Source organism: Watersipora subatra, chromosome 9, assembly GCF_963576615.1.
Source record: "Watersipora subatra chromosome 9, tzWatSuba1.1, whole genome shotgun sequence".
Taxonomy (NCBI): domain Eukaryota; kingdom Metazoa; phylum Bryozoa; class Gymnolaemata; order Cheilostomatida; family Watersiporidae; genus Watersipora; species Watersipora subatra.
Window position 1 is genome coordinate 18,714,058 of NC_088716.1, and position 14,393 is coordinate 18,728,450.

The following is a 14,393-nucleotide window of genomic DNA, read 5'->3' on the forward strand; positions in this document are numbered from 1 at the left end:
GCCTCCATCTGAATCATTGCGACAGTAGTATTATAAAACTCATGATTGAGGTGATTTCCAAGGTTACTACTACTGTACAGTTTGTGTACAACAATGACTAATCATATATGTCTAGCTCAAGATCAATATGCTGTGGGTCTTAGCTCAAGATCAATACGCTGTGGGTTTTGGTAATTAATCTATAAAAATTGAAACTCTGTTGAAAAGGACAAAGTAGTGATGTATCATAAAATTGTATTGCTTATATTGAAGTTGCAAACCTAATTTTGGATCAGGACTAACATAAATTCTCATCAACTTCTTCCCATTATGTGAAGCTCTAGCTCGTACAGGCAGGCTGTACGTTTAAACAATACAAGTTGATCTATTTCAGTAATTTTACCTGCAGCTTGATAAAATTTAGACTTCTTTGCTAGTTAAGACTGATATAAAAGTTCTTCAGTCAATTCTTTTTTCAGCATTGGTTACAAACTTCAAAAAGTGTAAAAATAAATTCAGTTCAATGCAAGTGTAAGGCAAGTGTATGTCAAATTTCTAAACGCACGCTTTACAGGAAGTGAGGCTTTTCATAAAAATTGTTTACACGATTGTCTCAACTTTTCTATGTCCTACTCAGAGTTTTACGTCTATCACATTAATGGATATTCGTACAGGTCGTAGCGGTGTTCTAGTTTAATTCTCATTATGAAAATTAAGCCGAGAGCCCGCAATATTCTTTGTACACGGTAAACTCAGTTGCGCGTCAGCTAGTCAACTAAACTACGTTCGTATTTGTTTCCGGAAGATTATCTCTGTACTTCGTGAAGTGTACGAGTTTTGTAAGCATCCAGATACGTTTACAACTTACTTATACATACTATTTTAACTAATTTATTTAGCCAATCATTATTAGCAGTTTGAATACAATTTTCGTTGTTGCAATTTCGTAATAATATCGAGATATTAGATACGTCTGCAACTTGCCTTAATTCGCAATGAGTACGGTTGATGATCCGCAATTCCTTTTAAGACACCTTCGTACCTGCTTTATCACAAGTGATGAATCTGGTCTTTGCGAAATGCTTGTGGAGCCTGACCTTATTCGTGCTGATCAAAGAAAAATATCCAACTCAAAGTTAAGCAAGTCAGTTAAACACAAGTCTGTTCTCACCCTTACATTTGCAAATCGTTCGCTCACTGCTATCTTCACGTTATTGATCTGACTGCATTGAGTTAAATTCAAACTCATTTGCATTCATTTTAGTGTTCTCATATTCTATCTATTCGATCAATCTGTATCAGTGGCTTAGTTTTGAAATTCAAACGTTATGGAAATGTTTGGATGAAACTCACGTTTTTTGTCTGATTTTTCTTTTTAGCAACTCACACTCAGGGAGTGAGCATGAAATTAGTGTTTCTCCAGATATCCTCTCAGACATGGACTTTGGTAATGTGATCATATGATGTTTTTACACACTTAAATCCATTTGTTGGTAATGATCATGATAGGACTCGCCTATGGTAGCCTATGGTGTTTAGCTTTAAAAGAATTGTGTGTTTTGTCACACTTGAATTTGTGAATTCATAGTAAAGTACATGTTGTATACATTGAAAATTTAAAAAGAAAAGGGAATAGGAAAAGTTTCAGGCTTTCATTAACTGTTGTCTTCCAATTGATGGGTCTCACATATCGACCATCTTTAATTAAACTTCATTTTCAACTTTGGGAATTTTTTTAAAGATATGCTTGATTGCACCAGTTTTGTGTAACCTTATTATTAATATTTATAATTCTGTTACATTACAGGTGGAGTGCGAATGCGCTCTAGTACAGCCTACAGGATTGAAAAGATAAAGCAGGAGAAGAACAGTAGGGCGAAAATCAAATCCATAAAATGGAGACAAAATGATTCAACAGAAGCAGGTCTTAATATGTGTATTTATATAATATGTTATAATATATGTAATTATTTATTATATGTATATTATAACTATATAATTATAAAATAAGTAATTATAAATATATGTAATTATATATATTATATGTATTTCATAATTGTATAATATAAATAATTATTCATATATATAATATTAATATAATTATATAATATATGAAATTATAATTTTATATATATATTATATAATTATATTATCTATAATATATATATTAGAGATAAAATATATAATATATATTACGGTATATAATTATATTATATATCATATATATGATTAATTATATATCATATATATGTTATGTATTTTTATTATATATAATTATATAATAATATTGATATATACAATTTATATAATATGAATATTGGCTTCATTTTTACTCGCGTTGATTTGATGCCATGATTTGATATCATTCATTTAGGCTCTTTGGCTAATTTGCTTCTACTGACACATTTCTATATGTTCAAAATTAAGCAGCATATTATCAATTAAACTTCAAAATTAATGAAATATTTTTAATTTATATAAATTAATTAATGTAAATATACAGGTCATTTTTTGGCATGGCATGTATTTGGCTGTCAACTTTGCTGTCTGCAGATTTTCTAGCCACCAGTTGTTTCACAAATTGAGTTTAGATTTAGATTTGCATCGCTATGAGCTGGATGCCCATTGCATCAATTGTGATAATTTTATGGAGATATCAATATGATTAATGGGAGTTATATACTCTTACATAGACGAAGAAACTCTTGAACAGTTGTTTGGGAAAAAACCAATAAAGCTTCAAAAACCCACATCAAATCTTGCAAAACTTCTGACGTCAACCAAGGAAGCGGAGTCTAACAATCCTTTTGACGAGTACAAGAAGTATAATGGAGAGGTACATATCAATCTCATGCATAGTTTTTAGTTGAAAATACAGAAAAAAAACAATAGTTTGGAGTTAATATCAGCAGAGGTCATGCGGCTAATACATTTGTATCTGTAGGTGCTTGTAATGAGATGTTTATTTGTTAAAAAAGTAATGTATGGCAGTCTAGGGAGTCTATGGCAGTCTATGGCAGTCTAGGGAGTCTATGGCAGCCTAGGGTGTCTATGGCAGTCTAGGGAGTCTATGGCAGTCTAGGGAGCCTATGGCAGTCTAGGGCAGTCTAGGGAGTCTATGGCAGTCTAGAGAGTCTATGGTAGTCTATGGCAGTCTAGGGAGTCTATGGCAGTCTAGGGAGTCTATGGCAGTCCAGGGAGTCTATGGCAGTTTAGGGAGTCTATGGCAGTCTAGGGAGTCTATGGCAGTCTAGGGAGTCTATGGCAGTCTAGGGAGTCTATGGCAGTCTATGGCAGTCTAGGGAGTCTATGGCAGTCTAGGGAGTCTATGGCAGTCTAGGGAGTCTATGGCAGTCTAGGGAGTCTATGGCAGTCTAGGGAGTCTATGGCAGTCTAGGGAGTCTATGGCAGTCTAGGGAGTCTATGGCAGTCTAGTCGTTATTGCTTTAATTAACCTATCAAATCCATCAACTGAGTTTGATAGGTTGTATTTCAGAATGAAAGTTAAATCTTCAGTTATAGCCTTATTTCTATCAGTTGATGAATTTGATAGGCTGTATATCAGAATGGAAGGTAGATCTTCAGTTATAGCCTTATTTCTATCAGTTGATGAATTTGAAAGGTTGTATATCAGAATTAATTGCTTTTAATAATAGCCTACTGTCTATTTGTAGAATCAGGTGGACACAAAGAACATTGACATCTATATGACAATGCAGGATACTTCGTTGTCAAAGAAGCTGCTTCCTGTAACTGTTATAACAACAGCAACTGTGCAGCAGACAATAGGGTTGACTTGCTGGAAGTACACTAGAGAAGGGAGGAAACCTGAGCTTCAGTTAGTTTACTGATTGGTTACAATTTGTCACATCCTCTCTATCACTTATCATTACACAAAGTGAAAGCTTGGAACATCTTTAGTGTTGCATAAATGGTTGTATTTCAGCATGACCAATGGGAGCACAACTCTCACTCAGATAGTTAATATCCCTGTTGGATACATAATGCGATTATTAGTCTTATTGGTAATGAATCGCACTGATATAATTGATGTCACAAGTACACCGAGTGTTTGTTACTACTACCCTGGGTGTCACTTTAACACTGGTTGGAGTTGCTACCGCCTTTTTTGTTTGTTCACCTAGAGCTTGCAGCTGGGCTTCAATCTCTCGTAGTTGTGTGTAATTGCTGCTTCAACCATATTAATTTCGTTCGTCACTAGTAAAGACCTGGAGTTGTATTCCCTCCACATGACAGAAGATGATGGCGAAGTGGATGATGATTTTCCTGCTCTGGATCACAAGGTTAGTTAATTGTGACATTATTTTCTGTTTAATTTATGTGATGAGTATTCCCATTGAATAATAGCGTCAGGAGTTGTCTGCTCAAGGCAATATTGAATGCTACTCATAGCTCTGCTAGCAATAGTTTCATCATTCACTATAATTAAATGTACAATAGTTTATAAACAGTCATTGAGAAATGATAAACGAGTCTTAAATAATTATAAACAATAACATTCCATTGATAGTCTAAAGTTCTTTTATATTTCTCTAGTTGTGAGATTTTTGTTCCAGCAACCAATATCAAAGTTTGGATTCGCTAAGCTAGCTCTAGTAGTGCAGCGTCCTCCGCAACCGGTTTCCAAGCCTGCAGCTCGTTACACAAGGTTGGGGGAGGTGGGCCAGAGACCTACCGAAGCTGCGCCTAGAGTAAGGAGGTCTAACGTAGCTAGCGCACTAGACAGGAACACTCAGCTGGTCACCGTGTGAGTTCTGTATATACATGTGCGTGCTCAGACAATGCTGTAGTCTTTTCATGATGTTCATCTGGTTAACATTTTGGAAAAGATTAAACTATACATATAAATAATTTGATCAATTTAAAATAAAACTGTGTGAAAGTATTCATTTGCCTTGTCAAAATTGGTACATTATATCCAAGTTTGTCTCTTGAAACAGATATTTAACTTTGTATTGTAGTGAGTAGGCACATCCCTGATCATGGCTTCAACTGTACATACAAGATAAATTTCTCAGCTTTTGTTGAAATTTGTTTGAAAGCATTTATTTGCTTTGTAAAATTTTTTCGCTAAAACCAGATATTTCGCAGCTGATTCCAGCGTGTACGCACATCATGTTATTCCACAGACACATCCCTGATCATGGCTCTACCAAGTTACTAGTAGATGTCAGCACTGTGACAGTTGGACAGCTTCTGCAGCTCGTACAGGAGAGACGCAATGTACGTGCTCTACTACAGGCTGGCGTACTTCATACCCAACCTGTTGTTAAGTTCCCATTCTACGTACAAGTCTGTGTTCATAGCCATACCGCTTTCATTTTGAACCACCTGAAAAATGCATGAAATGTGTGTTAATCCTGAGATAATCTTTAATGCACATCAACAGGACCAAACTTGAGTGTGCTGATGTTACTCTGACCAAGCTGTTGTGTTACAAAGGGGATAAATTTCCACTTTCAACTGGTTGGCATGTAGAAAATTGACAATAAATTATTGTCAAATTTTAATTTATAAATTACTGAAGAGTTGTTTCGAAATAACAACATATTCTTGCTGATAACAGAATTGACCAGTTGAATGAGAGTTATGCACAAGCACTTTTAGCAAGCATCAACATGCTGATCCTAGTGTTCATGATAGCAGAAGTGAGCAATGAACACAGGAAATTCCATACCGGTACTAAATTTTTTTTTCTATAGCTTTACCTACTCTAAAAACTCTGTTCTTAGTATGGATTTAATATTTGACTCAACATCTTCGATCATAAGGTGATCAAGTTTTTTTTGTTCTCAGTTGTTCTCAGTGGCCAATGAGAAATTTCAACTCGGAAATGAATTCAATCAGAAGCTGGATGAGGATGTCCTGATTGCTGACTCTTCTTCTAGAGAATTCTATATGACTTGTTCTCGCACCCCTGTAGGTTAGTTACTAGAACTTCTGAAGACCAGACATGCCAGTGAGTTGTGGAGCGTTTGTCACTCATGTCTTCTAGCCAAGCATTAATGGTTTCTGTTCACTCAACTCACTCTATTTTCAGAAAACAATTGTTTACATTAAACTTACTAAATTTCTAGCCCACTGATTGGTTACACGATGGATGTGCCTAGTTAACTGCACTCTAACTACATAAATATTTATATTTAAACGATCATCGTAATGCTGACAGGGTGACTTGTTTTGCACAATCTAACTAATTCTGACTCCAAAAGAGCTGCGGTCAGATTTAACAACTGTGGAGTGTTTATTAAACCGCACAATTTAAACAACTGCTAGTCAATTTATTTTTCTCTACAGCAGTGCTAAAAATAGTTAACTTCATTCACAAATAAGCAAGATTTATTTGGTTCATTCTGTCACTTTCTCATCATTTACTCCTCAATCTTTGTAATCTTGCATCTTATACTTGTCTCGAATCATAGCGCAAAGTATTTCTCATGTTTTTTTTGCAAGGTAGGCATGCTCATTTAAATTGATGATAGCGTGAATGGTTACCAATAGAGATAGGTTGATCTACCTCCTAGGCATCATACCTCGAGTGCGTTTGTACGAGCATTTTTATGCAACGTTGAAAGACACCTTAATAGTTTAAACACATTTCATTAGCCACTGGCACATCGAGGTCAGCATCCCTAAACAGTTTTGGCAGCATTTTCAATGTCTCTGACTTGCTTTTTAGCTTTGGCATGAAGCTGTCGGTATAAAATTGTTGACTCTTTAATTCATGTAGTAATTTTGTGACCCACACCTTATTTATTCCTAATAAATTATTATTAAGAATAAATTATCATAAGTAATAATTTATTCCTAATAATAGCAGTGTTATATGGTTATAATAAATAATAGTTATTTTATTATTATCATGTAACACTGCTAAAGAAGGCAACCATAAGTGTCACATGTAAAATACAGTCAAACATGGATAACTCGTCCACGGATAGCTCGAACACATGGTTAATTCGAACGGTTTCTTTGGTCCGTTCCCACGTAATGATAAATTGCTATAGATAACTCGAACTCAACACTGTTAACTCGAACTGTTTTTTTGCCCAACGGCTACCGAAACGGTTGTTATCTCTTTAGAAAATCACTTTATTCAAAGCCATAGAGGTAAACCTCATCTTTTCGTAATTCATAAGCGTTGTTATTACCACCATCGGCAAAATATTTTTGTCAACGACTTTGCTAAAGGTTTGGTCAAATTTGATTTATACTGCTATACGATGAATAGCACAGGCTTGCCGGGTCACACGCGCAAGGATTTTCGCCACGCACATACAAAACAAAAACAGCATGTTGTTTTGTATGTGCGTGGCGAAAATCCTTGAGTGCGTGACCCGGCTAGCCCGTGACAAATAGTTTTCCGACGTTGATTCCGTGTTGAATCAACGTCGGAATGTTGAATGTTTAAAACGTCTTAAAAATTGTTGTAATTAAACGTATACGTTGTCTTAGCTAAAAAAATCTATTCATCGTTTGACCTAAACACAGAATAAGTGTGTACATTCAATTAGTATCCATTCAAAAAGCGTGAGTGATATACAATGTACCGTAAAACCTCGTAAAACTTTTAATTGAACTGCCTCGGAGCCCCCTCGGAGTGTTGCTCTTAACGAATCCCAGGTAAAGTAAGATATCTTTGCATAAACTTCAAGAAAAATCGGCAAAATTGATCATGGGTAAAACGCTCAAAAGAAAAAGATGTCTTTTCTTTTGAGCATTTTAACAACGATCAAGTTTTGCCAATGTCAATCTAAAAAACGTCCTGGCAATAACATCACCTCAAACAACAAACCAATCTCAAGTGATCTAGAAAAATCTCTATACTTTTTGATAAAAACGTTTTAAACTTTACATTAGAAGCATTTAATTTGAAACAAGCCACTTGTGCTTTTGATTTATATTATAGTTTGCATATGTACATGTATCTACTAATAAATAAGTAAATACATGGACTTGTGACAGTGCTCTGATAACTTGAACGCTCTGATAATTCGAACACTTTTGCTCGGTCCCGTGAAGTTCGAGTTATCCATGTTTGACTGTACTTGTTGTTGATTGGAGAAGTTGTTTCCTCTTACAATGTCTAAATTGTTCTAGAGGGGAGAAGTTGCCTTTTCTTACTGTGTCTCGACTGTTCTAGATTAAGAATTTGCCCCTTTACAATATAATATCTAAACTGTTTTTGATTAAAAAAGTTGGCTTTCTTGACATTGTCCATCCTGTTTTTCATCTATAAAGTTGCTATTCCTTGCAATGTTTAACTTGTTCAAAATTGGGAGGTAGCCTCTCTAAAATTTCATAAGGTGTTATAGGTCAAGCAAGCTACCATGACTAAATTACATTCATGTATTCCAGGACCCAGATCGGTTTCTATGATAGATGCTGGCAGCACAGCTGACAGCAATATGTTCCCAGATATTGACCCGGTGACTACAGATGAAACCGAAACTCTTCACTCATCTATGGTTTCTCATCCTTCACAAAGCAAGCTTTTCTCAGTCAACCTTGTGACTAGAGTATTCTCCAACCTGCAGGTTCAACTCAGTGAGTCCCTGAACCGCCAGTTATTATACAGTAGGCGCTTCTACAATGTAAACAATTCGTTCCAGGATTGTATACGCTGTAGGGATTTTATGTTATAAAAACAGTAAAATACGTATAAATTGCTTAATTTTTTCTAAGATCTTTCAAAACTCATCTCTTTGGCTATACCAAAAGGAAAAACTTGACTTGAATTTTTTAATTTTTGGGCTGTACCGTAACTGTAGTATTATTGGTTTGCATCGTGAACTTCTCTCCTTTTTCTGATGAATCTCTTGATTTCATAGACCATGGTTGCAGTAATTTTAATTTTACAACGAGTTGATGGGGAGCACACATCTTCAAAGTTCATTTACAATGATTTGCCATTTTTTCTAAACAGCAAAGTCTATTCTTCAAAGTAAAACTAGTAACAAATATTTGATACGCCTACAATAAAGCAAAACAACCAAAGATTTTTACTATAAAAAGTGGTACTGCCTGTTCATGTCCTTTTTTGTACCCAGGGGTCAAGGTTAGCATAAAACATTTTGATGATACTCCAACTCATGATATTAAGACTGGTAGACCTATGCTGTAACACCTGCACCAATCGATCACCTTTGTATTTATGAGCAACTGCGCAGCTATCTTATTCTCTGTTTAGAGAGTAGATAGCTGCACGTCTATGGCAGTCTAGGGAGTCTATGGCAGTCTAGGGAGTCTATGGCGGTCTAGGGAGTCTATGGCGGTCTAGGGAGTTTATGGTAGTCTAGGGAGTCTATGGCGGTCTATGGCAGTCTAGGGAGTTTATGGTAGTCTAGCGAGTCTATGGCAGTCTAGAGAGTCTATGGCGGTCTAGGGAGTTTATGGTAGTCTAGGGAGTCTATGGCAGTCTAGGGAGTTTATGGTAGTCTAGGGAGTCTATGGCGGTCTAGGGAGCCTAGGAGTCTATGGCAGTCTATGGCAGTCTAGGGAGTCTATGGTAGTCTAGGGAGTCTATGGAAGTCTAGGGAGCCTATGGCAGTCTAGGGAGTCTATGGCAGTCTAGAGAGTCTATGGCAGTCTAGGGAGTCTATGGCAGTCTAGGGAGTCTATGGCAGTCTAGGGAGTCTATGGCAGTCTAGGGAGTTTATGGTAGTCTATAGGGAGTCTATGCCAGTCTAGGGAGCCTATGGCGGTCTAGGGAGTCTATGGCGATCTAGGGAGCCTAGGATTCTATGGCAGTCTATGGCAGCCTAGGGAGTCTAGGAGTCTATGGCAGTCTATGGCAGTCTAGGGAGTCTATTGCAGTCTAGGGAGTTTATGGCAGTCTAGGGAGTCTATGGCAGTCTAGGGAGTCTATGGCAGTCTAGGGAGTCTATGGCAGTCTAGGGAGTCTATGGCAGTCTAGGGAGTCTATTGCAGTCTAGGGAGTTTATGGAGTTTAGGGAGTCTATGGCAGTCTTGGGAGTCTATGGCAGTCTAGGGAGTCTATGGCAGTCTAGGGAGTCTATGGCAGTCTAGGGAGTCTATGGCAGTCTAGGGAGTCTATAGCAGTCTAGGGAGTCTATGGCAGTCTAGGGAGTCTATGGCAGTCTAGGGAGTTTATGGAGTTTAGGGAGTCTATGACAGTCTAGGGAGTCTATGGCAGTCTAGGGAGTCTATGGCAGTCTACGGAGTCTATGGCAGTCTAGGGAGTCTTGCAGTCTAGGGAGTTTATGGAGTTTAGGGAGTCTATGGCAGTCTAGGGAGTCTATGGCAGTCTAGGGAGTCTATGGCAGTCTAGGGAGTCTATTGCAGTCTAGGGAGTCTATGGCAGTCTAGAGAGTCTATGGCAGTCTAGTCGTTATTGCTTTAATTAACCTATCAAATTCATCAACTGAATTTGATAGGCTGTATATCAGAATGAAAGGTAGATCTTCAATTATAGCCTTATTTCTATCAGTTGATGAATTTGATAGGCTGTATATCAGAATGAAAGGTAATCTTCAGTTATAGCCTTATTTCAATCAGTTGATGAATTTTGAAGGTTGTATATAAGAATTAATTGCTTTCAATAATAGTCTACTGTCTATTTGTAGAATAAGGTGGACACAAAGAACATAGACATCTACATGACAATGCAGGATACTTCGTTGTCAAAGAAGCTGCTTCCTGTAACTGGCATAACAACAGCAACGGTGCAGCAGACAATAGGATTGACTTGCTGGAAGTACACTAGAGAAGGGAGGAAACCTGAGCTTCAGTTAGTTTACTGATTGGTTACAATTTGTCACATCCTCTCTATCACTATCATTACACAAAGTGAAAGCTTGGAGCATCTTTAGTGTTGCATAAATTGTTGCATTTCAGCATGACCAATGGGAGCACAACTCTCATTCAGATAGTTAATATCTCTATGTTGGATACATAATGAAATTAGTCGCATTGGTAATGATTTGTGCTGATATAATTGGTGTCACAAGTACACCGAGTGGTTGTTACTACTAACCTGGGTGTCACTTTAACACTGTGTGGAGTTGCTATCTCCTTTTTTGTTCGCTCACCTAGAGCTTGCAGCTGGGCTTCAATTTTTTGTAGTTGTGTGTAATTGCTGTCTCAACCATATTAATTTCGTTTGTCACTACTAAAGACCTGGAGTTGTATTCTCTTCGCATGACAGAAGATGATGGCGAAGGGGATGATGATTTTCCTGCTCTGGATCACAAGGTTAGTTAACTGTGACACTAGGATGAGTATTACCATCAAATATTAGCGTCAGGAGTTGTCTACTCAGGGTAACATTGAGTGCTAATCATAGCTCCTCTAACAATAGTTTCATCATTCACTAAGGTTAAGTGTACGACAGTTTATAAACAGACTTTGAGAAATAATAAACGAATCTTAAATAATTATAAGCAATAACATTCCATGAATAGTCTAAAGTTCTTTTATATTTCTCTAGTTGTCTTTAGAGGTCTCTCATATCCCCAAAACCCATGACAAAGTTTGGATTCGCTAGGCTAGCTCTGGTAGAGCAGCGCCCTCTACAGTCAGTCTTTAAGCCTGCAGTTCCTTACACAAGGTTAGGGGGCAGTTGATCAGACACCTACTGAAGCAGCACAAGTAAGGAAGTCTAATGCAGCTAACAGTGGACAAGAACATACATCTGGCAACCGTGTGAGTTCTATAGACGGTGTCATGACTAAAATTATTAACTCCGTTGCGTTTGTTGCTTAGCCATTTAATGGAAATTTCATTAGCTTTAACTAGACTTAATTCACTGTGTACTATATTTGAGTCATGCGTATTGTACAACTTTAGACATGAGAATCAAATTCTTCTAATAAGATTAAAACTTTTAACATTAAAGCAATTTTCACTGAGTAATTGACCTCACAGATTGACTATGAATTTTTTCACAAGTATATCAAATATTTATTAATGGCTCAAACTTTGATCTGCAAATTATTACTGGAGTCTGTCAGTACATTAAAAGGTCTGCTGAAAAGGCCAACAAAATATTAACAAACCCAACGACCCCTATCCAAACCACAAACTCAATTTAAAAATTTGGTTCCAATATTTTAGGAAAATTAAGACTTTAAACACAGTGATACAAGTATATGATACAAGTATTAATAACTAACAATTGTAAATAACTTGACTGCATCAGCTTTGAATGTGTCTATAGGTTTTGAAAGAGTTCTTAGTAACTCGTATGCATAGAGAGCAGACAACTCTACAGATATAAAGCAACTTCACACAACTCCCTGATGATCTCTAGTATCAATTAAAAAGTTTCGATTGCCACTTAATGTAACTAATTTACTTAGTTTTATTTCCTCCACAACACAGAGTAATTATGCAGCTGCTGGTAACATATGAATATCTCTATTGCAGGCGGCTTTGATCTACCACTTATAAATAGCCCTCATTCCTCTAAATCTCCAGACCCAACTCCAACTGTTGCCACTCCTTCTACATCTAAATCTTAGGCTACAAGCTCTAACTCGGCTGATTTGGTGACGTCTGAGGGCATTTTCATGATGAATTCAAGCTTTTCTGGTAACTTGAAAACTAATTTATCATTTTGCAGGTATATTGATGAGAAGGTCATTGGTAGGAGATTGTTTACCTTATAAATGTCATGGTAACACAAAGAAGGTGATAGAAACTGCACCTGTCTAAATTCTTTTCTCTTGACATCTATTAGCATTGATATCATTTAAATCTGCTAGCCTGTGGACCTTCAGTTAAACAGTCTAGTTGAACTAGACACTAGACATGTCAAGTATTGCTGTATGTGTTCAGAGTATAGGCTGTCTTATATTCCCTGTGTACATCCAAGTTATCTATTTTTATGGCTTGAGAAGGGTTGCTCAGTTCTAAATTGACAAATTCTAAAAATTTTGTAATTTTAATATCTGTTTATAAAAATCATCTCTAATGTGAAGTCTTTCTGTTTCTACTGGTAACAAATATTTCTGTTAAATGATAAACAATTTTATTTACCAAATTAGAATGACATGAATGTTTCAGAAACATGTTATATTGTGTTATGTTTTGTCTTCCCGTGCTAGAATATCTCATAGTGGCCAATAGGAGCTGTTTACACAGCAAGTATTACATAATATATTAAAACTATGTCATGTTTGGAGTATACAATGACACTTTTTGTTCTGCAAGTAACAGCTTGTGCATAAATGAAGCTACTGCTGTGTAGGTATTTACAGGTTATGTCTCTGAAAGACATGATACTCACGGTTCCTTCTTTATAAGAGCCTTTGTTGAAGCTTTCTATGAACACAGCTGTCATCGGGATGTGAAGAGGCTGTTTGAGGAGCAGGTACTACCTAATAATAGCTATAATAGTGTCAATAACTCTCATTCATTTTTCACCTTGGACTAAACATTTTCTTAGTAAATATTGTGATATATGTTGAGGTGTTTCTCGCAGTTTCATACACAACACAGATTTGTAAGGTTGGCTTTATCACTTGACAAACCATAAGAAAACTCTGCAAATTTTGTGATTGATGAAGTTCAATTGAATAGTAGTTATTACATGGTACACTGAAGTATCCTTCACCTTGTAGATAGCAAAGAAGGTGAGAGCAAAAAGCATAGAGGTTAACAACAGATATCCAAGAGTGAGCAGACAGCAGCCCACCCTGATGTGTTTACCAACTGATAGTAAAAAGCTCTACCTGTTTCCTAGCTACAATCTTCCGTCTGAAAGACTATAAACCACTTTTCTGATGGGCTATCTTATTGCAAGCTCTTGCACAGGAGTTATTGTATATAGCAGACAATTTCCAATTTATTTATTTCAATGTGTTTTTACTTTTTCATAACGATATTGTGAATGATATGTTTTAATATTATTACCAAATGGCTGGTAATAATCATTCAATAAAGTTTCGCTTGAATCTGCATTGCTTCAGTGATTTGGCATTACAGTATGTCTTTTTTGTCTATGATAATGTACAGATAGTTTCAATTGAAAGTTCAACAAAATTATAATTCAACAAATTTATGATAATCACAAACGATACTACTGAACAGATTTATGATAAAGATTTGACTCATTATCTACCATCTGTAACACTTGAGTACACAAGATTCTAGTAAGCAACTATTCAAAACATAACAGAATACCTAGGTTTGTGCCAGTCAAACTTTTGCTCCAGAAAATGATAAAATTTGAAAGATAGGCTAACTTAGTGTTTATTTAAAACTCAGGAATTCAACCACTTACATGGCTTTTCATTTAGACCCGGTATACTTGTATATTATTTTAATATATATTGTATATAATGTATATTGTTTTAATAGGACCATGAGATAATCACAAATGAAGGATGTAAGTATTGAGGAGTTGTCACACTTGTCATGTTATCAAAGGA

The 14,393-nt window shown here is 36.3% G+C and overlaps 2 protein-coding genes across 7 annotated transcripts in view; both read left to right on the forward strand.

Annotated features, from left to right (window-relative positions):
- LOC137404472 (target of rapamycin complex 2 subunit MAPKAP1-like) overlaps positions 1-14,393 on the forward strand; it is a 181,017-nt gene that overhangs the window by 92,251 nt on the left and 74,373 nt on the right. For 3 of the 6 annotated variants that reach the window (XM_068090686.1, XM_068090689.1, XM_068090692.1), the window contains one exon: positions 13,584-13,920. The exons of the other annotated variants lie outside the window; for them this stretch is intronic. The gene's annotated coding sequence lies outside the window, so the exon portion shown is untranslated. Of the gene's footprint in view, positions 1-13,583; positions 13,921-14,393 lie in introns of those variants that run through there. 6 annotated transcript variants of the gene reach the window in all.
- Positions 975-12,397, forward strand: LOC137404055 (target of rapamycin complex 2 subunit MAPKAP1-like). The gene is made up of 15 exons (XM_068090212.1): positions 975-1,123; positions 1,359-1,426; positions 1,787-1,903; positions 2,673-2,815; positions 3,654-3,817; positions 4,202-4,283; positions 4,557-4,747; positions 5,130-5,223; positions 5,797-5,923; positions 8,359-8,547; positions 9,051-9,058; positions 10,587-10,661; positions 11,086-11,214; positions 11,460-11,569; positions 12,388-12,397. Exons 1-15 carry the CDS (start codon positions 975-977, stop codon positions 12,395-12,397), a joined length of 1,656 nt encoding a protein of 551 aa, XP_067946313.1.